The 22,728-nt window shown below is 45.0% G+C and overlaps 1 protein-coding gene across 2 annotated transcripts; it reads right to left on the minus strand.

Moving 5' to 3' along the window:
- Positions 1–296: 296 nt before the first annotated feature.
- Positions 297–17,372, minus strand: CLDN18 (claudin 18). Of its 2 annotated transcripts, none has more exons than XM_010124534.2 (5): positions 17,153–17,372; positions 4,303–4,467; positions 2,383–2,488; positions 1,906–2,016; positions 297–1,282 (listed from the first exon to the last, which is right to left on the minus strand). In XM_010124534.2, the coding sequence occupies exons 1-5, from the start codon at positions 17,370–17,372 to the stop codon at positions 1,105–1,107; spliced, it is 780 nt and encodes a 259-aa protein (XP_010122836.1). In that variant the 3' UTR covers positions 297–1,104. The 2 variants fall into 2 exon arrangements, with proteins under 2 accessions (XP_010122836.1, XP_010122828.1); XM_010124526.2 differs by lacking the exon at positions 17,153–17,372 and adding an exon at positions 8,802–9,140.
- Between the last annotated feature and the right edge of the window lie 5,356 nt (positions 17,373–22,728).

Genomic DNA, 22,728 nt, shown 5'->3' on the forward strand with positions numbered 1-22,728 from the left:
GGTTGGCTAGAACAATCAATGTCCCACTAACAAGTTAATCATCACATCACTGGGGGAAGTATTAACACAAGAAAGTCCTGATGTCAGTACAAAGTTACACATCTAATGCTCCCTGGGATTTCTGCTCCAACTGTAACTCTAATTAATTCTAAATGAGAAATACTTCTGGCTTCATTAAAGATGACATCTGCAGGAACACTGGTCACACAGAGAGGTTTTCAGCTGTTACAGCAAATATCTAGCATAGGAATAACAATGGATTATACATATTCCCTGGAGAGATCAGAAGAAATAAATACACTTTGGTATCACGGTTTATAGCAAATATCTAAGTAACAAAAATCAGATTAAATATTGCAGCAGATCAGCATTGTAGCACAACCAGCAAAGCAAAGGAGTGTCTGAGTAGAAACAATCACCAGGGAGGAAAACACCGTAATTATGGGGTCTGTATGCATTGGCCACAGCCAAAGGGACACAACTGAATTTATTAAAAATACACAGCAAAATAATATAGGAGACTACTGGATTATAGTTTTTGATGTTCAACCTGCTCTAAAAAAAAAAAATTGAGTGGCAAAACCAGAGCAAAGATACTCTATGATTTCAGCAAAATACTTGCGAACAGAGGACACTAAGGTCACAGGATACTGTTCACCTCTCCAAATTCTCAGAAAGTAGGCAATGACATTGCCTAATTACATGAAAGCCTGCTCAAAGGGAAGAAGGCAATGGAATAGCATCCCCTTTACATCTGGGCTATTATTAAATAGGAATTTTAACCTATTAGAAGAATTAGGAAAGGGCACAAGGCATAATCCTGCTCCTGGATATCAGAGTTCATATGCAAAATCTGCACAAACTGTTCTACTCTGAAAGGATTAAAAGGCATTACTTTTGTTACAGAGCTCCTTATGGTAGGCGTACTAACAGGCAGTCAAATAAAACCGATGTGCATAACAAGTTAGGATACAACCTCAGAGTAAGGGAAACATGATAGAAAACACGATCCTGTTTACAGACTGCTTTGTTTGCCTATACTTTTTGTTTCTGAAGTTAAAAAAAATTTATAAAAGATAGCACAACTCAAGCCCAGAAAGTCTACTAGACATAGTCATATTTTGAAGGGTACGAGCGTCTTCCATCCTCACTTCGAGCAGGTTCTTCATATCCTGCACCCTTCCTAGTCTTTGTGTCTGGTTCGTACCCTGAACCAACCTTATATGGCCCCGTTCTGTAGGAGATATTCCGTCCCGATGCATTGTAGGACACTGCTTTGTAACTGAAAGAGATGCAAAAGATGTGATCAGCCACTGGAGGGTCTGTGACTACCTAATGTTGTACCCTGTGTTCTTATTTGCTGTTGGATTTTAGGCAACTTTGTACTGTGCCATCACTTAGAGCCACTCAATGACCTCAGAGCCAACCATCCATGGACAGGTTGCAAGTCTTTTTCGTGTTTTTTCATAAACTTCTACTTTCGTTCCAATGAGTAAAACCTTGACTGAGTGAAGGACACATCCACAATAAGCAGCTACATAGGCACACAAAGCCCTACCTGATGTAAATCGTAGCTCAGCTTATGTAATCTACACCTACTGATGATCTGCTATGCAATTTGCAATCAAAACTGCAATTAAGGGGCCTGACTTAGCCAGAACATTGCAAATTTTAGATTTTAAGGTTGATCTCTCCTGCCCTCCCTATTTGTTTGCAAGTCAGGTGGTTAGGGTAGGGAAATAGTCGCTTTTGACCCATGATGCAGGGCAAAGAGATGTATAATCATGATAACTCTTTCAACAGGGGTATTACACATAGACATGTCCTGTGTATGATGGCTGTATGCTATCTCAACACCCAAGGCTTCATGCAATACCTTCCCATGTCCATCACAGACAGGCTTACCGGGATTCTTCTGGAATCAGCCCTCTGCAAGCAAGGCACATCAAGATGCCTCCTACAAGGGCCAGGCCACCTGCTACCCAGCCAACGAAGAGGGCTGAGCCAAAGGTGTACCTACAAAGCACAGAGACATAGCTGGTTAGTGCTGTGACAGTGGTCTTGTCTGCTGCTTCTGAAACACATGGAACATCATCACTCTCTCTCTGGCCCTGCAGAAGTTTCCATGAGCACTGTCCTACCTGCAGACTCATCCTCAATGGGCTCTCTACCACCTTCTGGAGTTGTGTGGACAGAGGCATCCCAGAAAATTTGCTTAGACAAATTATCTCCAGTGCAGATAAGAAAGAGACTCAATAAATCTTCCAAGTCCAGGGACCAGACTAATATTCACCCTGAGTTTATCTTTTGTTCAGCTGCAGCACACGCTGACCCTGAGGGAGATGTGCATTGTGGAGCACCCCAAGCCACATGACCACCTACCTGTTCTGGACGTTCTGCATTCCCTGGTACATATTGGCTGTGGACATCCAGAAGTTTGTGACCAGCATGTTGGCAAACACAGACACTCCAGTGATGGCACACAGACCTGAGATCAAACAGAAGGACAGACTGAGACCCACATAGCACAAGCATTCAGCTTTGGCCTTGAGGAAGCACCTTACAGCATGTGCAGTATTGCTTTGTGTCCTGACACGGTACCTTCAGCAGAAGTGGGGACCCACAATGTGTTTGCATTTCTGCTGGGATTTCTACATATTTACAATCCAGCAGCAAGAATATAACTCCATATTACAAAATCACAAGTCTTACCAGCAGGAATCTTTCTACTGATGTGTTTTCTCCCAGAAAAGGATTTTAACAAAGAGACTATTTTAGCTGCTGGAAATATCCAGTAGTTCAGTTTTAAAGATTTGTTTTACAGTGACAAAAGATTCCCTATTAGAAATTATTTTTTTTTAACAGAAAAAAAAACCCCCACACTCTGTCATGTGGAAGCGAAGATACATTTGGTTCACAACCAAAGAAAAGATACATTTGATGCCTCCCTGAGTCTGCAGGCAGCCTGTAGGTCCAGACTCAAGAGGCAGGAACTTCTCCCATTCGTCTGCACAGGTGATTACTGATCACCCAGCCATGACAAGCCTGGCAGCAATGACATTATCATTTGCTGTTTCACTATTGGTCTCCAGGGTTTGTTCAAAAAAATATGGACTCCAGCTTTTCTGGGCATTACAAGTCCTATTTATCCTCACTACACCCACCAAGACCTCTGCATCTTTCCTGAAATTCAGTTACTTTCAGCACTGGGGAGAGATGGAGCAACCAGCGGTGCTTCTGCCTCAGGTGCCCATATAGCCTCCACTACCATGGTACTTCAGTGTCAGAGTCCTTAAGGGCTGCTCTCAGGACAAAAGTGTTATTTTGGGAAGAAACATAACCCCCAGCTCACAGAAGTGTGACCAAGGGCAAGGACCACCACAGCACGTGGGTACCCAACTCCTCAGCTAACTGAGACTAAGGACCTTGTTTTGAAATGGGTGAACCTGACCAAGAGATGCCCCATCCCAAGAGTCAGTCACATATTCATTTTAGCCACCCTCTCTTTGGGAATGCATGAGTGGGCTTTTCTAATATCCTCATTGGCCAAATTCTCATCCCACTGACTCAGATGGATAAAATGAGAGATTCTGGGCACAAAATTGAAGATGTGTTGCAGAAGATGGTTTCCTCTGTCCAGCTTGTATTTTTTGTACATCTTTAAGTTGTGTGGTGTGTTTCATATCCCTACAAATGTAAGTGCAGTTCAACTGAAAGGATTTGAGACATTCTCTTTGCCTTCATTAGGAAATGGACTCGATTTGATATACTCATCTGCAATATATTGTGAGAAAACCTCTAAATGATGTTCTTAAACATTTGCAATTTCAAGCGAGCTGGGTGACACTAGGCACTCCTGCAGCCTCAGAGATAACACAAGGTATTAAAAAATTATAGGCTAGGCTACTGCAACCCTGAAAGTCTTAATAAATATTTTATGTATAAAGCCCAAAAATGTTAATAAAATTATTATGTATAAATAAAAGGTATAACAAAAGTATACATAAGATAATTTAAGAGATGTAATTTCTTTTTTTTTATCTGTGGCCTGTGTTTTCAGTCCTCTGTGTTCTGTCCCATACAAAGTTATGGTTTTCTTTTACTAAGCAGAGATAGAAACCGCTTGACCCCAGGAGGCCAAGCTGGAAGACAAATGCTAATAATTTCACGCAAGCATCAATGCTTTGGGTTGCTCCAGAGCATCTGCTACCTGTGACCAGAAGTATGTGAAGACTTGCCCAGTCTTCAATTCCAAGCAACCACAATGCTTTGCACGTGAAGAACACACCACCACCCACTTACCAGCAATAATAAACATGATGCCAGAGGTCAGAGTCATGTTGGCTTTTGCAGAATCCTCCATGTTGCCAATACGGATGCATTTCAGAGCAAAAATGCACACAAGGAGGCCAAGGATGCCCAGGACGATACCCACGATCATGAGAGCCCTCACAGCCTGGAACATTGCTGCAAAACAAATCAACAAGAGCCACGCTGAGCAACTGAAACGAGATTCATCAGGGCCTGGGAGGTTTTTAAAGATTGTTTCTGTCTAAAAATAAAAATATTAAAGAAGGAAACCTTGCAAAATGGACACCAGATCTACTCTCACTGTTATCTGGGGCACTGCTGGAGATGTGGCTTTTTGTCTCAATTTCCCAAAGAGTTTCACAGTTTAGACATAGTTTTTTGGTGAGTATTCATTGGCAACAGTCATGAATCAGCTCTAATTCACAGAGGAGAGTCAGTGTACAGCTGGGGTAAGCATGAATTTTTTCATAACTAAAATTATTGAGGAAGCTTTCTTTTCTCCCCAAGCAGCAATGAAAACTGACAGCTCCACCCAGCTCTCTGTGGTATTTCCAACTACTGCGTGAGTCAAAGTGGAGTTCTGTGTGTTCCTGCTTTACAGTAAAACACATGGCACAGGAGAAGAGGAAAATCACCTTGACCAATATTACACGTACACCAAGGGAGAGCAACAAATCTTCAGCAATAACCTCCCCCAGAATATCCTTTCCATGGTTATTTACAACACCAGTCCTGTATACACCTGTCCGCGTTCATTAGTGCAACACACAAATATCCTAGCCCAGAATTTGTTTAGCAGCCTGCCATCAAGGTGGGAAGGCTGGAGGCAGGCTGTAATGCTGTTGGGTCATGTTGTGGGAGCTGGGCACTGCCATCAATCAGATGAAGGCAGCAACAACCCTCCAGACTCCTCTTGGCCAGAGTAGAAAAGTAGTGAGAAAAGCAAAGGGAAAGTTGTACCTTTTAAAATGGAGAAGTTAAATACCTTGAATACCAAGGAGATTTTCTAATAAGGTGGCACATATCCCATCTTGCCTGCAATTCAGTGCTGGACCCAGACACGTCTCCTCCCCACCTGTGCTCGTGTCCCTGGCAAAGACAGGAAGGCGGCAGCACTGGCAAGGCACCAGGGAGGGTGGTTGAAAGTATTTGAAGGGTTGTTGTGATTTGGCTGGGATGAATTGCAGCCTCTTCTTGCCCTCCCAGAGCTCTTGCAGCCCTGGGTTGGGCTTTGATGCTCCCTGTACATAACAGTCTGTCTTCAGGGAAGGTGACGTGGGCTTGTTGCCAACTGAGAGGGGCAGGCAACATATCCTGCAGCTTCAGGGACTTCACTCAGCCTGTCTATCACCCCTTTTGCTGAGCTAGCCAGGATGGCCATGGTGCCCAAGATCCTGTATGGCCTGACTGGAGCAGGAGGCACTGGTGCAGGAGGGCAGGGAGCAGACTCTACTGGCCTTGCACAAGTTGGGAGAAGGGTTTATAAACCCTCCCCAGGAGGGCAAGGGTGAGTGCTGGGGTGCCTGTGTAAGTCTCCGTGCTCATGGGGTACCACAAACACAAACAGAACCGTGCTGGCACCGTGATGCACAAGGAAGCAAGCGGTCTGCCATCCCACAGGCTGGGAATACACTACCTTCTCCCATCTGGCAGTCCCACTGGGGCTCCTGCTCTTATGACTCAATTTGCTCTTATCAACAGATAGCAAGTGCTAACAAGCCTGGGATTTTCAATCTCCCATTCATCAGCCCCCAGGTGTGAGTTCATTAGTTATTATTCTTCAGAGAACAAGAAGCTAGCGGATACGCCTTATCAGCCCTCAAAGGTTGTTCACACAGCACCTGATGCAAAGCAGAAAGCTGCAAAGAGAAGAAAATTACAAGACTAATTTGTCTTTACAGTCATTTAAGTTTCTTTGCAACTGCTTTTGATTCAGGGCAGGCAAGAGAGGGTGATACTCTAGGGTAGCATAAGACACTACAGATTGTCATGGAAGGTTCTTGTCCCCAACACAGTCCTTCATCCTGGGATGCTTCCTACAGAACTTGTAGTTCCCAGGTACCATTCCTGTGGTGCTCTCAACCCTTCAAGAAAAAGTGACCCTAAACTAAGACCTCACAGGGGTATTGTAGGCTCCCAGGAGAGATGTCCCCAGCAGCTTGAGTGCCTGTGGAAGGACACAATGGACAGGCCAAGCCAAGCAGCTCCTGGGATGCTGCGTTTCTGCTCAAGCACTGAAGTCCAAGTGTGGTGAATCTCCATTGAAAAGGAGCAATCTGCAGCTGTTGGAAAGGGGGAAGAGAAGAACAGCAGAACACAACAGAAAAAATGCAAAATAGCCACCAGCAGTGATTCCTCTCTCCATGAGGCTTAATTATGTACCAGCTCCACAAAGAGACAGAAAGGAAAAGAAAGTGTTCCTAGGTCTGCTGTGGCATGAAGGCCCCTTTACTTGGCTCTCGGGACTGAAAGTCAGAGCTGTTTAGAAAGAGCACACTGCAGTTTCAAGTGAATTCTGACATCCATCGAAAGTCCTCTGAACAGAGCTGCTTTCCAAAGGTGAATGACCTGCCCTAGAAGGAAGGAGTGGAAGGGCTTAGACAAACAAAATAGGAGACTAAGGGGAGAAAGAAAAAAAAAAGAAAAGAAAAAAAAAAGTATCAGGAGCACTGGGTAGCAAACAACCTTATAGTTCAAGTCAAGCACAGAAGCTACCTGCTGGTTTGCATACACATTTTGCATGAAGTAGGATAACTGTGCTTCGTACCTGCACACATATCTTTTTGCACACCTGATTTCCAAATGAAGGGATGATGTGCACAGAAAACAGTAACAATGCAAGCATGTTCACCAAAATAAATGTCAGCAACCTGAAACCACAGTTAGCATCACTATGTTTCTCAGGCCTAAGTGAAACTGGAGAGCTGTCTTTTCCCCCAGTATTGCTGTCAGTAGTGAGTGGTGAATGGAATACAACAATTTAAAGTCACAAACTAACACCACTCACATTTCTGTTATTAATACAAATACAAAACTGGAAATCTAACTTTATGCCTAGTTATGATTAATAGAATACAGAAAGTTTAGGGGAAAAAATGAGGGTTTTTTTAAGTTAACCATATTCAAACAGAAGCATTACTTCTTTGTTTTAATGAACTCATCAACTAAATTGACATGTGAAGAGAATAAAACTGACAGAATACCTCCAAGACACAACAGAAAATGCCTGTGACTGCACTTATTGCTATATTACTTAAAAGTAATAAGAAAAGTCTTGATTATGATAAATTGGCAAGTGATTGTTATCATTGCCTCATTCCTCTTTTAAAACACAATCATCTACACACAGCATTATATGTAAATATATTGATCACCATGTGAATATATAGCTTAATTTTTTTTTTCTTTAAAACAAATGGGCTTGTAGGAGAAATTACTTCAAACATAAGTTTTACTCTTCCAAAAGAGGGAGCCTAAAAATCCTGAAGCTGGGTACACAGAAACACATTTATTCCATCACACCCCTTGGGACAGTCACAGGCTTTTCCCAAAAAGCAAACACTGGAGCCAGTACATGGGTCTTCAGCAAAGCTCTCCCTCCTGCCTTGCAGGGAAGGACGGTTGGCATCCCTGCGCATTCAGGGCTGAGCACCCACATCACACTCTTTTCTACACTGATCCATAAATGCAAAAGGCCTACGTACAGCAGTGCTTGCTTGTACTTATTTGCAATTGTGCACCAAGAGTGAAAAACCTTCTCAGGGCCGTATTTATTGCTAGCAGGCAGGCCATGGGCACAACAGGTGACAGGGAGGCACAGCGAGCCAGGCTGGCCGCTCCCCTCCCATGGGTCCAGCTAGCTCAGGAGCACATGAACACCCGCGCATGCAGGGGGGTGGGAAAACCAGCTCTTTTTGTAAAGTAAGCAAGCAAACGAGAAAGTAGTACATCTCTGCAATCTACTACAGCAGCCACTAAAGCTCCCCAGGTAACGCAAAGCAACAGAGCACACCCTTCCCCTTCTCACCCTTCCTACACGCACCACTCACAGGCACACTTCTTCAATTCCCATTTTCTCTTTGGAAAAAAAAATATTTTAATTGTTTTCTGTAGAAACCATTATTCTGATAAAGACAGAAAAATTACATGCAGCTATTTTCATTGTGTTTCCATTCAAAGGGACAGAATATCCGCAGGTTTAGACATACTCACACTCCTCACATCAGTGCTGCTGTGCTAATTTAGGCCAGCAACAGGGCTGATGATGCTTAACCACATGATGCTTATCCAGAAATGACCTACACATGCTCCAAGTTGTAACCTCCACTGAGTAAAGATATTATTTTGGTAAGAAATATGCCCATATTTTTATGCTCATAGAAACTTTATTCCTTGCAAAGTGCTTTAAGATATCCACTCCTGCTTTGGATGAAAACTGCAGAGTTAGAGGAGAGCTCCTGGGTTAAACCTGGTGCATCTTTTGCCCCTACCTGGCAGCCCAAGAATGGTGAAATATGGCCGGCACTCTGTGAAGCCAGAGCTCTGCCGCACGCAGCTTCTCCACAGTCCCTGATACTGGAAGACGGCCGTGACCGGGTTGTCATACAAGTCCTGTGTGCTCCACATATCCATAACGGTGGACACGATGCAGCCCGCAACACCCAGTGATGAAACGATGAACCCCATCACCTGGCAGATCGTCGTGGACATAGTGTCTCCCCCAGAGAGAGGAGGTGAGACAGCCCTGATGAAGTCGCAGACCTAATGGGAGCGCCGAAGTCCTCTTGACTGAGCCACCAGAAATGCAGCAGCTCTTATCAGATGCTTTCCATTGAGTGGTGTGTTTGCTCAAAGTGTTTTTGCAAGATAGTCCAGTTTCACTCTCGCTGGGTAGGTTTGTACGGGCAGAGCCAGAGATATGAGCCTTTGTCCTTCAGAAGTGCTTGTCCTTTTCCAGCTAAGCAGCCACGCTCCCATCAAGTGCTGGGCAACCCACTTGGAACATGTGCCTTTTCCCCATCGAAACCCTTCACTGCCCATTGGGCTTCTCCTGCGTGCTTGGCACAGTGCAAGTGTGCTGAGAGGGGCAGAGGGAAGGACCATGTTCCCAGGTGAACTCAGCACCTAGCCCAGGTCACCGCCTCCCTGGCTCTCTGCTTATACAAAGGGAGAGTAGATCAGCCATCAGATCAAGACAGGGACGTCTCTGCTCCTGGCCACCCATGCAAGCATCCACACAAGCGGCACAGTGATAGATAAGGATGCCAGCGGTGAGCTCTGTGGGAGGATGCAGGGCCACGGCTCAACTCAGGAAACAAACAGGGACATGGCCGCTCCTTGCAGCCACTTCAAGCATCACTGATGTTACCTCCAATGCTGACCACGGCACAACCCAGGGCACTGAGCTAAGAGCCCCAAACTGATCCAGCAAAGCATCCCGCCTGCATCCCCATCACCTGTCATGTGGCCCCACCGAAATCCGTATGGGGAGAAGGAGAGGGAGGTTGCAGGGAGCATTTGGAAAGTGCCCTTTTACAGGTGCTTTCCTGTACTGGCTGAGGGGATGGTCCTGGAAAAAGGGGCAGGGGGATATATATATATAAAAATTAGGAAATTAATTATCTCTTTGCATGGTGGAGAAGTGCTAGGCTCACAGGAGCAATATAAATTCTGTGTTTCACTCTGGCAAGGGAGCGCAGTGAGTTACAAGGACCTTCCAGCCTTCACGCTCACCCATTCTTATCCAATACCCTGCTCCAACTGATTTACTTCAGCCATGACCTGGAAACAAATTCCCATTTTATCCAGTCCCAATACCGCTCTGTGCCACAGGCACCATCAATACCATCACCTGATGGTGAAACCATGTGAAAGCCACCAGGATAAGATGAGAGGCTAATTTCTGTGGATGGATAAGTTACAGTAGAGTTATTACCCGTTGGCTATTGCTTCTGCTTTCTGGAAAGCAACCACCCAGAACATCTCTTTTGCTTTTTTTTTGGCTCTTCAGTGAGCTGGTGGGCAGCAGACAGAAATGCTTTTGCAGTGGACTCTGCTGTAGCAGCCAGAGCACAATTCGAATGTCTACTGGCTACAAATCACAGCCACCCTCCTGAATCAGGCAAAATATGCCTTTGCTTCCAGCAATTTTATTCAAATTTAGTAATTTCCACTGACTTTGGTAAGTTTATATCAGGGAAAGGGCTAGCTCAAACATATCTGAAGGTCAGAAGTTGCCAGCAAAAAGAGTAGTGTGAACGAAAACCATAGAAGTGAGCCCTCAAGAACCAGAGATGATAAAAGCTGCTCACCCTCTGAAGGATAAGGATGCTGACTAACATTCCTCATGTTGGATAATTCACTATGAAACATCAGGGCTGGGGAAGACCTAGAAGCTGGGAGGACAACACGTGCTAAAACAAGTAACATGGCCAGATCTCCACCCCATCCTTCACTGCCCACAGTCTGTGGCAGGTGGGGACCCTGGTAGCAGGAGGAAGGAGATACCCTTTCACACAATCCCCTGCTGTACCCATTCCTGTTCCCCAATCCAGAAAGGCTGATGCGCCCAAGCCCTGATGCTCCCCAGCAGCTTCCAGAACTCCTTCGTCATCCCCCAGGACTTGCCACCTTCTTGCCATTTAGGGGCAAGAGACCACTTCACTCTTTTCCCAGGCTAGACTGCTTCAAACCATGTCCTGGGAACAGATGTTTCTCTGGGACATAACCCATGTTCCCAAGGGTGGTGTCACCCCACAGCATCAGTGTGCAATGGTTTGGAGGGCTGCACAGAAAAATGGACCTATGGTCACAGGTAAAAAAAAAAAAAAAAAGAAAAACAAAAAAAACCAACCAACTCTGAGGAGGAAAAAGAAAAAGGAGGGGAATACAAAGGGCAAATGTTTTCTTCCCCCCCCCCCCCCCCCCCCCCAAATCTCTTGCTCTTTTAAAATGACTGGGTTTTTTCTGCTTAATTGGACAACTGGGTGGTTGCATGAATACCAGCGGAGGTGGCCCTCCTGTGCCCCATGCCCACATGTTTGCTTTACTGGGAGGGGAGCCACCACTCCTTCCTCTAACCTTTTCTGTTGGTTCCAGCTTCATGCAGCTGGAGCAGCTCTTCAAGCCAACAGGGATTTTCTCTCCTCCTTCTCTCCCTGTCCACCATTTCACACCCCCAAGCCCCATTGCTCCCCCAACACACCCATTGGGAAGAGGGCCATCCCCTGGATTGCCCCTAATTGTGTCCTGAGCCAGAGCCTGCCACCCAGGCAGCACTGCCTCACCTTTCTTTGGGGATATGTTTTTTCTCCTGTTTGTGACGGATTCTGCTTCTCATCATCCCTCTTACTCAGGGGCATCAAAACCTCATAGCAATGGTGGAGCAATCAAAAAAAAAAATCATCAACAGTCTCCAGACATGCAAGAAAGCCTGGAAGAACTGGTCTATCTTTGATTTTGAGGGACAAATTAAATCATGTCTCTGAAGACAATTAACCAGCATAAGGCTGCACATTCCCTCATGAAACCTCCAAAAGTGGAGCTGAGCAAGCAACTTCAGTAGCAAGGGTCATGCTGCAGTCCTTCACTAAGAGGCAAACAAACACCCAACCATGCTTTGCACTCTGGGTACTGCTGTCTTTGAAGAACTATTGTGTTTTGGAGGGGTTTTCCATTTGCTCATCCCTAAACATATTGCCTAAGGTTCTATCCAGCCATCCCAGCACTAGCTGCTTGCCATTTCTCATGCTGCAGGGCATGTCTAAGCATCTTTACTACAACCTGATGCTCATCTCCAGCCTGGAGTGGTTGAAGGATGGGGATCTCCCTCCAAGCACATGCCTGTTTCTCAATTTCCAGCAAGGTGGCTGAATGCTTGGGCCAGAGGGCTTGCCACACCACATGGTAGTGCTGAGCAGTATCTAAGGATGGGATGGGAAGACAGCTCTTGCAAAGACTAAGCTTCCTCACCAAGGTGGAGAGATCAGGGGTCCCACTCTGACTACTGGGACATCTGCAGCAGTTTACCCAAACTAGGAAAAGCAAGGGTACTTTGTGACCGCTCCCCTCTGCAACGTTTATTTCAGCTCATACTTGCTTTATCTACCCAGGCATTGACTCTATATTATCTCAAAACTGTTCACTAGGCCCATTGCAGCTCCTGAATGTTATCACTGCCTCTCCCACAAAAATCACCTACAGCTCATGTTTACTTTAAAATTTGCAAATATAGCTCACACCCTGCCAGTCAGTTCCAGCTTATTCAGACTGAAACAAAGCAAACTCACCCTTCTCTTTCTGTCCCTCCAATGCTGTAATGACCACAACCTCCAGGAGCATGTGGTCCACCAGTCCTTAGCACGAGAAGGGCTGACTGGCCTTTCTGAAACTCAACAGGGAAAGGGGGTCACGGAAGGCCCCCATCCCAGCTCAGACCCACTCTATCCCATTGGTCTTTAGGCAGTCCAGAGGAGCTTTGAAGGTCCCTTAGCAGAGCTGGGGTGCATAAAGTTGCGTCTTGTCCTACACGTCTATGAGACATGAGCCTTGCATCTCCACAGTCTCTTGCTGTTTCCCTTTCCTTGCTCCTCTTCTGGCCCTCAGCCCAGATGCTTTAGGATTATTTTTCATGTCTCTTGTCTCTTCATCATGTAAAGGCACGAGACAATAGCAAGGATGTGATGCATGTGTCTAGCTTCCTGACATCCCCACTGGGCTCTCTACCATCTCTCCCCACCCTGCATGTCACTGGGGATTGGGGTACCCAAGGCATCTCTAAGAATCTCACATTAGCTTTCCCCATCCCCACACCTTCTTCAGTTCCTGCAGTGAGTGCAAACCCACTGCAGCCTCACACACCCTCTTGGTAGGTTATATCAAGTCTCCAGCCCATCTGGGCCACCTAAACCCCTTTTATGCACAAAGCTTGGTCTTGAAAGACTTTAAGCAGGTTACAGCAGTTGCCTGCAGATATTTCAAAATTTGGAGCTGAACTGACTGGGTTAAAGGATTTTAAGTAGTAAGCAAGAGTCTCTTCCAAGACTTCATCGCAGCCATCACCAGTGAAGAATCATTGCACAGCAATTAGCAGTCCTCATCCTTACAAACTCTGGGCATAAAGCAGTTCCAGGGAGCAGAGATGCTCTTTCTTTGGCTGGGGGGCTGCCCTTTCTCCATAATCTCCAGAGCAAGGTTTTACTAGGGCTATGCCACAAAATGTGTGTTGTTTGTATGAAAAACATAAAACTTTGTCAGAACATCATTGATGCAGAAGAAAAAAAAAAATCCAGAGACTCCAACATTAAGACTTCCCAGACATGAATTCTCCTTGGGGAACATCTACCCATCTCTGCTACCTTGCACCAGCAGAACAAAAAGCAGTTGTCCTATGCAAAAGTCTTGACAGTCACGATTACGTTCCCATGGGGTATTTTCACTCTGACCGCTCTAGCAACATACACCTTTCCATCAGTTACAGAAGTTTAACAGAGGGCCCTCAGACTTTCAAAGTTTGCTGTCAAAGAAGCAAAAATATTCTTATTTTTCAAGTCGGCAGCCTTTTGTTCCACAGCAGAGAGATGCCTCAGACTTTCTGAAGGGGTCAAAAGGGGTTCTGAAAGGGTCAACTTGAGAACAAAATGTCCTTTCAAAAATGACTGAACCATTATAGCTGAAGAGGTCTGAAAATAAGAGACCAAGACAGAGAACAGGAAAATTACTGCCCGTGTTATTGTAGTTTAGAAAACTTGCAAGCAACTGAAAAATGCTCCTTTTAGCAGAAAGTGCCTTGTGACTTCCGCACCAGGTGAAACTACCAGCCTCGCCAGAGCTCAGTTACTGCTATTTGTCTATTGTTTGTGTGTTCAAATTCAGATCGTGTCCTCCAGACAATCACAGTAAGGTCTGCCGACACACCAAAGCAAGCAGCAAAAAATAATAAAGGAAAGCAAAATCAGAACAAGCAGTCTTAGTTCTCAAGTGACATATTTCATCGGAGATGGACTGTTTATAGCAGAGCAGCAAGGGTGAGAGTCATAAGCTACCTGTGTTATTTCTCATTTTCGTCTATTATCTTGATTTTTCCTCAGTCTATTTGAAATTAAAATTCCCAACTAAATTGAAGATAGATGATCGTCAGGACAAGTTTAATCTTTGCTATGGGAGTGAGGGATTGATAAAAAAAAAGTCCTCAGAAACCAAAATTTCATCGATGTACTCAGGTCACCTCCCTGCTTTGCTAGAGTCCTATTATTTTTATTCATTCTGGCACTATTGTTCCCAATATAAATTGCTATTGTCAGAATAATAAATAGGGGTTTATAATAGAAATGCTGACAAACCATTAACTATGGTGTGGCTAGCAAGGGGGGTTTAATGGAGATCAAGGTGCAGCATGGTTAAAATAAACACTGGGATGATCCACTTAAATAATATCTTTGCAAATTAATAAATTAATTTTTAGCACTGTTTTTCCCTCCCTTCTGGTTGGGATGCAGTTGCCCTTCGCTGGCGATATGTAGGAAGAAATGCCCGTAGGAGCAGATTAATTCAGGAGACGGAGCCAATCTATAAAGTAGAGCAGCGGGGCTCTTGTTTTTGCACCAGCTTCTCCAGAGACTGGACGTGTCAGACAATATATAACAGGAGGGAAAAGGGGAGGTGGGGGGAGAGAGCAAGGGAGTGACTTCAAAAGAGTAAGCCTTGTTCATTAAAAAGAAAGGAAAAAAAATCTACCTCACTTTGTAGGGCAGTGCTGATAGCACCAGTCACAGAAATCCTCTCAGCAGGACAACAGCATGTAAATATTCATGCACCAATGCTTAACACCACTGAGGGTGAGGACAGCAACCTTAGGGCGTTCACCCACCTTTATTTTTAAAGGTTGGGCTTTATTCTTTGGGCTTTTTTTTTTAAAAATCCTTTTTTTAGTAGGTGACTGCAATAAGCCCAGCAAATCACACATGGTAATTCCACTCTAAGAGAACCGGTTCATTAGCAACCTTGCAATTTAGGACAGGATGCCTGTTTCTGTCTGCAGCTGGGAGGGGGCCGCAGAGCTTGCTGGACGAAGCCAAGGAGGGACAGACTCATCTCGTACAGCCCATCTGCTAAATGAAGGATCCATCCTCCAAACACTGCTATGTATTTTCATTTTAGGAAATTAATACCCTCCCTACAGACAGCAGTTTGGATGCTTAGGAATTGGAAAAAAAAAACCCACAAACCACAAACAAACACCAAACCAAAAAAAAAAACCCAAAAAAAACAAACCCCGAAACAAAACCAAAAACCATCAGCTTTTCACTGTAATGCTGAAGTTAGCAATGGAGGTATTTTGAAAGAACAAAAAACCCTCAAATCTCAAGCATTCTGGTTTCCTCAAAGATTAAAGTAGTTCCCAGAGCTGAGCACTTGAAAAGTTTAATTGCTTCTTCTGTAGAGTTACATTTTCTGTAATTTTAAGCTTTTAGAGCTGAAGAACTGAGGAAGTTCTGCATTGTGTGATGGGAGTAAGATTTGCTTTTTACACCTCTATTTCTTCCTCATATGGCAACTTTAATCTCTTTACCCATAGGCAATTAGCCTGCTGGATTCAAGTTTTATCAACCTGTCCTGCCACTTGCTACACGCATTTTCCAGTGATGAAACCGCTCAACTTTGCCGACTGCGATAGCAGTGTGTGAAACAAGCCCTGCACCACCATCCCCATCTTTTTGGATGCCAGCCCTCGTTCACTTGTACCCACTACAGCACACAGCCTTTGCTAGGGGCTGCACAACCAGATGCCCAGGCAGGATCAGGCCCATGTCCTTCTAGGAAAATGCACATCTGCACCCCAGAGTCTGGGTGAGCAAGCAGGGGCATTCAAAGCCATGGCCCCAGCAAGAGGAAGATTCTCCCGGCCATCCCTGGCACCTGCACAGGGATGCTGCAGCACAGCTAACACCAGACACCAGTTGGGAATGAGGATCCGGGGATGAGTGGCATGGAAATACAGCTGAGGGGATGAAACACCCCTCCCGTTGGTGTCTGAGGCCACAGCTGCATTGGGTTATACTGGTTTGATTTGTGCAGAGATAGACTACTTGTGAAAGAAGCAATTTTTGTGCACAATGCTTTTTTCCTCTGTGTTTTGGAAATGCCATTTTGCAGAAGTTCTGCAATGATTTGCTGACACAATTGGCTTCTTCCCTCCATTCTTGCTGTGTCAAAGCACAGAGGCTAGATGGATATAGTAGTCTAACTGCCTTTTTTTCTCACTGTATTAAAGGCAAGAAGGAAATCCAGATAATCCTGTTGTAACCTAATTGTTTGCACCCCTAGATACTCCGGGCACAACCAGGACAGGAATGATACCCATAGAAGAAAAAAATTGAACCAAAGGAGAATTAGGGAGAAATACAGCCTAGCGTCAGCCCATACAGAAATACAGTGAGCTGAACTGTGACATATCCTCTTAGAAAAGGATCTTCTCAGACAAGAAGGATATCAGTGGTTTCTGGTGGGAAGCCATGCACAGCCATGAAGCTGGGGTAGGAGTGTGTACCCAATCCAGCCACGGCATGGGGGACAAATTACCCCATGGAGCAGCCGCTGCCCCATGGACAACACCTCAGGAACCAGATCTATAATCAGCTGTAATGAGTTTTGCTGAACCTCAGCTTGGCCATGGGAGAAACCTCCAAGGGACCTGCCATTCAAACAGTGTGAGCACCTGAGGTCTGGTTTGGCTAAAATTTGGGTTCCGCACTCTGCGCCAAAAAATCCCCCATCACCAGCACTCATACACAGCTTTATGGCACATGCCCATGGCTCTGCCCTCATGGCCAGCAAGCCCTACCTGGCAGCCCCAGGATGGTGAAGTAGCCGCGGCATTCAGTGAAGCCAGAGCTCTCCCGGACACAGGTGCGCCAGAGGCCCTGGTAGTTGAACACTGCTGTCACCGGGTTGTTGTACAGGTCTTGGGTGCTCCACTGGTCCATGCACGTTGATGCGATGATGCCTCCTATTCCTAAAGCGGACACCACGAAGCCCATGGACTGGCATATTGTCACAGACATGGCGCCGTGCACTCACTAGGCAGGTCCACGGCACGCACAAGCCTCCACAAGCTGGGTCTGGGGCACGCAGCCAGGGTAGAAGGGACTTTTAGCTGGAGGCACAGCCTACGTCACGGATGGGAGTCAGGAGAGGTCTGGTGCACGCCATACAAACCTAGCCTTTCCCTTTATCTGCTTTGGTGAGATAATTTTGCTCACTCGGTACCAAGAGCCATTTGTTACGCACGGCGTGAACGCCTCACTCTGTTTACCTTCTCCCTCCAGGCAGAGGTGCAGCCAACGAGGGGCAGCCAGAGACCAATGGGTCCCTCTGAAACAGCTAGGGGACAGCTTCTGCAGAAGCAACTGCATGCTCCAGGAGGCCAACCACAGAGATGCTTAAAACAGATGAAACAGATAAAAATTACAGAGAGCCTAATCCTTTCCAGGCAGGGATGATGCTTTTGAGCCAAGTGGAGAGGCAATTATTAGCATGCCTCTACCTGAGGATGTTTGCTCAACCAAAATGTTTAAGCAAAGGATAGTGTGTAAAAGAGGATAGCGTTTAGCAAAGGACAGTGCACCCCTGGCAGAGATGTTCAGATGGGTCACTGTTTGGTGAGATCAGGCTGGGAGCCCATGGGAAAGGCAGCAGTTGCTGAAGAGTGAATGGTGTGAGCCTGCAGTTTGCTGAGGGAGAACCAAATCTGGCAGGCAAAGGAAAAAAATAAGAGAAGCAAAGATATATCCTCATTCACTATTGCTTTTTCACCCTCATCTAAAAATGAATTTGGACTTGTTTAGATGGACAAGGAACGAGTGCAAGTCAGATAAGTTGCTATGTATTAGCGTAAGACAAGAGCACCCTATAGACCTGATGTTATTGCAGAGAATCACTTTGTTGGGTGATGCCTTTTTGTCTTGTTCTGCTACATCCCTCACTGCTTCCTACCCCAATTTTCCACTGATGCCAACCTGTTTACGGTTGGGAGGGAGAAGAGGATGAGCTCTGTGCCAGACTCACACACGGCATGCAGAGGGTCGAGGAAGGGACCTTCCGAAGAAGTGGAGCCCAGTCAGGTGACACATAGGTGGTGGAAGTGGAAGGTTATCAAGGAGCTTGAAAAAGTAGACCGGTACATTCACCCTTGTGTTCAAGGACCACTGGGGCTTTCCCAGATGCTTGGTCTCATGTCTAGCCAGGCTTTCTTGTAAAGCTGCTTCTGAAGAAGATCCAACCTGTCCTGTGAACATAGTTGTTGGCTTGTAGACATAATTTTGTTTCTGCATCTTTTTGAGAGCACCAAGCGGTTTGGAAGGGACCTTAGAAAGTCATCCAAATCTGTTCCCACACCCAAAGCAGAGCAACTCTACTTCTCAAAAAACCTCTGACCTGCCATCAGAAAGCATAAACAAAGGAGATGCCACTCTAACTCAAGACAATTTATCTCAGAGTCTCAAAAATCAATTCTGAAGATTTTATGCCTAATACTAAAGTTCATTACATGTCATTCATGAAAAGTAGTGCCCAAAAGTAAACACCAAACAGGGAAACATAACTCCATGTGTTCCACCAACAGTCTTCTGCTTTAAACGTAACATTACCCCATTTTCCTTGTTTTCCCCAAAAGAACAGTACGATGATTCATGTATACTTTCTTAATTCACTCTTTCTCCCAGACCCTTTTTTGGACATAGTGATACCCAGTCCCAGTGACACACACCTGCTGCGTAATTACTTTCGGTGTTAGTCAACATAGCCTAATCACAGAAAGCTTTCCTGGTATCACATAGCTAAATATAGAGCCTAAGACTAGAGCGCAAATACACTCCCTGTGTTTGTCACAACCAGGACCACTTGGTGACAGGAAAGACTCAGGACAGCCAGGGATTGTTTTCAGTAAATTCAATAAAAGGATCAATTTGCTTTGCATTCCATCAACCTTGGGAGGCCTGAAAAATGCATTTCCATTTTGGTACACCTCGCTCCCTGGGTGGGAAGCACTGTATGCATGCAAAGGGAGAGAGCTTGGCCAAGTCATCACTCCATTTATTTCAATGACTGTGCCAATTTACAGCAGCCAGAAGAGCAGGGTCCTGGTGTGTGAGCAGTATGATTCACAAACAAATTTCACAGCTGTAACCAAAAGGACAGTTTTATCTACTGACAGCATTTCACTGTGAAAATAATCAAGGACTGAACTCCTTCAACCACCTAAACTTACCAACTTGACATGAGAGTACCACTTATTTCCCTCGTTCAAAACTCGCCAGCACCTTTAACAACTGTTCCTCCTGGTGAAGTGCAATCCGCAGCTCTCACACAGGTCACCTGGGAGGATCAACCACCATCCTGGGCTCTTGCCTTTGCTGTTTCCCCTCCTCTGCCCACCTTTCACAGTGCCTCTCATCTGAGCAATTCCTCCTTGACTGAAGTAAAGCACATCATGTCCTACTTAGGTTTTCTGTAAAAGCTTATTCCTAGGCTATGGTTTTCCCCAAGCAGTATCAACAAGCAAGGACTGGTCCAGCCTCCCATTAACAGTATCAGAGTAATGTTTGGTATGAAATACTGTGCTTTTAACAAGCAGGATTTGCTTATTGTAACAGAGCAGATTTAAACAACCAAAAATAATTATTTTTTTAAAAAGGAGAGTGAAGAGTGGCTTTTCTTCATTTTTTTTTTGTTACTTGATTTAGTATCTTAAACAGAAAAATTAAGCTCATGCCAACCTCTTCTCTAGGTCTGTTAGATTTCTGCTATAAGGCAAACAATTCATTTATTTCTAAGAAAATAAGAGAATGCCATTGTAAACTCCTTCTGAATAGCTGTCACTCCCAGTATGAAAAAAAAACAGCAGGAGATTAAAATATCTCCACAGGGTCAAAGATCTCACAGCACCTCCTTTCAGGATAAAAAGAACTGCACTAGAGCTGAACTCTACAGAAGCATAGTTGTAAATGTATTTTTGATGCTACAAATAAGATTAAAGCATAAAGATGTGCCTGTGCTTGGTGTGCACCACCAAACCTCAACAATGGTTTGACACTTTTCCCCACCCTCCACCTCAAATAGACCAGGTGGTCCTGCAGACAGGAGTGGTCTGACTGGAACAGTGTAAATTTTCCAAATGTAAATTTTCCAAACTAACAGCTTAGGAGGAAGGATAAGAGATGCTGAACTTGAGGGAGATGTTACAGTGGACAGATGACCTGCAGTTTGTCTGTCTACAGGGGTTAAGGGCCCTTATGCTGCAGGAATTGTCACATGAATGTATGTGTGGAGAGTCAACTTACCTTTTTTCAGGACAAATCCCCTCGACAGACCTTGGGAGAGACAGCCTAATGCTTGCTGGATGATGCTCACTCATGCTGCCCAGGGCACTGTCTGGCTCTTCTTCTCCATCCTGTTTTCTTCCATGATTGAAGTGGAATGAGGAAAATCTTCCTTGTGCTGTTAAAACAGCCCTGGAGGAAAATAACCTGCCAACCCTGCTTGCAGCAGTGGGATTTTCAGCAAATGGTGGTGGTGGCAAAAGGAGAAATGAGCAATGAATTTAGACCTGCACTTGTGCTAAGCCTAAAATAACAGTTTTTTCTGGTAAAGACTGAATTATATAATCTCATCTCAGTCAGTTATCTCCTGCAAAATAGATATGGCAAGGGTAAAGCCTTCCTGGGTGTTTTTATAAGGGCCTCATCAAGGATGATGCCACCAGCTGCTCCTGTTAGCCCAAGTGCCTCCAGCTGTGCCACCAGCTGTTCCCACTGCCCATCACCAATGCCGTGAATGCTTAAGTGAAAAATACTGCCTGTTGGGAAGCAGAGTTTGTGTTGTTCTCTGTGACTTTGATGATTTAGACTCGCTTTAGTCATCACTACTGCCCCTGGGAAGGGGACCCCTGAAGGGACACAGCCCAGAGCCACCAGCAATGTCTGCTCTCCACCTAACACATCTCCCCATCAACTTCACAATCCCATCAAACCTCCTTCTTCCAGCATGGTGGAGATTTCTCCTGAATACAGGATTTGTCCCTGTCAAGGAGGACTCCTTGACTGCCTAATTAATTTATTCATAAGCTGGCCGTAATTTCAAAGACATCTAGGTGACCTATCTAAAGCTAAGTGAATCCCTCACCCCGGAGGAGACCCACTCTTCTTGATCCCTCCGGGGAGCCGGGGTTGGGTGGCAGAGGAGCTGCTGAGGGAGTTATGTGCAGCCGGACAATGAGAAACACATTGACAAAGTGTTCACATTATTGGCTGATAGGTCTGCATCAGTCACTCATTCACAAGCACAAGGTCTAAATTGCAGAACCAATTAACGGCACTAATAGCCCTTGCCTGAATTAATCTTTGAGACAAAAGAGGAGAGAAGTGGAAGAGCTATTAGCAAATCAAGCTGTACCATCCCTGCTTTATTGCGGGAATCTAAGTGTCTGTATTTGGCTATTATGAACTGACTGCAATTACAGCCCTCATTTAAAATGATTAAGTGGTTATAATTATTTTTCAATTAAAACTTAGATCTTCCATTTATACAACATTGCAGGCTTCAATTAAAGTCCTTTCCCCCCCCCCCCCCCTTTTTTTTTTTTGGAGGAAAAGAAGTACCACTGTGCCAAAAGAATCTTGCATCTTTTCTACCCATTAAGAGCCAAATAACATGCTAATTGCGCTTTTGTGAGCATCCCTCCTTCCCGGCCTCGCCGCTCTCCTACGCGGTGAAGGAGATAAACTGCCAGGAGCAGCACTTGCGGTACCTGCCAGAGGTCAATAAAAAACAGCGTGGGAAGCGGTACGGGTCTGGGCTACTGCTCTGGAACCAGATACAGCCAAGTGAAATGGTGGGTTAATCATTTCCAGGGCAAGGCACTGCTGTATTGTAAGTGTTATTTAGAAGGTGGTTTGGGTTTGGGGAGCTGGGGGGACTTTGTTGAGGATTTTTGCAAACAGTGAACACGCTAGAAAACATTGCACTGGAGTGAGTGAGGCTGCAGAGGAGCTCAGGACACCTTTCTTCCAGGTCTGGTTTTAAAAACTAATCTAGGGAGACAGAAACCAAGATCTTCATTTGCAAATTTAGCAAAGTGAAAACTTTTTCTACTTTTCTTTTCAAAATGACATTTCTGTTTCTAACTTTACTTATAAGAACATAAAGAGATTTAGAAGAGGAAAGGAAAGAATGGGGAAAAAAAAAAAAAGATGTTGAGAAGAAATGTGTTGGTCCAGCCAAAATGTATTTTGCTGTGATTATTTTTAACCACATCCCCAAAAAATTTATTTATGCTTTTTTTCTAAACTATAGGAGGTTAGAGACCTCTAATGGTGTTACTTGCCCATGACTTCTAATGCTAAGTATGACTCGGGAGTGCTA

This window comes from Chlamydotis macqueenii, chromosome 9 (assembly GCF_036417535.1).
Source record: "Chlamydotis macqueenii isolate bChlMac1 chromosome 9, bChlMac1.mat, whole genome shotgun sequence".
NCBI classification, from domain to species: Eukaryota; Metazoa; Chordata; class Aves; order Otidiformes; family Otididae; genus Chlamydotis; species Chlamydotis macqueenii.

Coding starts and splice junctions, on each gene's coding strand:
- CLDN18 (XM_010124534.2), bottom strand. CDS start 17,372: ATGTCTGTGACAATATGCCAGTCCATGGGCTTCGTGGTGTCCGCTTTA. Junction 2,017..2,382: donor ATGCAGAACGTCCAGAACAG/GTAGGTGGTCAT, acceptor TGTGCTTTGTAG/GTACACCTTTGGCTCAGCCC. Junction 1,283..1,905: donor CTGATTCCAGAAGAATCCCG/GTAAGCCTGTCT, acceptor CATCTCTTTCAG/TTACAAAGCAGTGTCCTACA.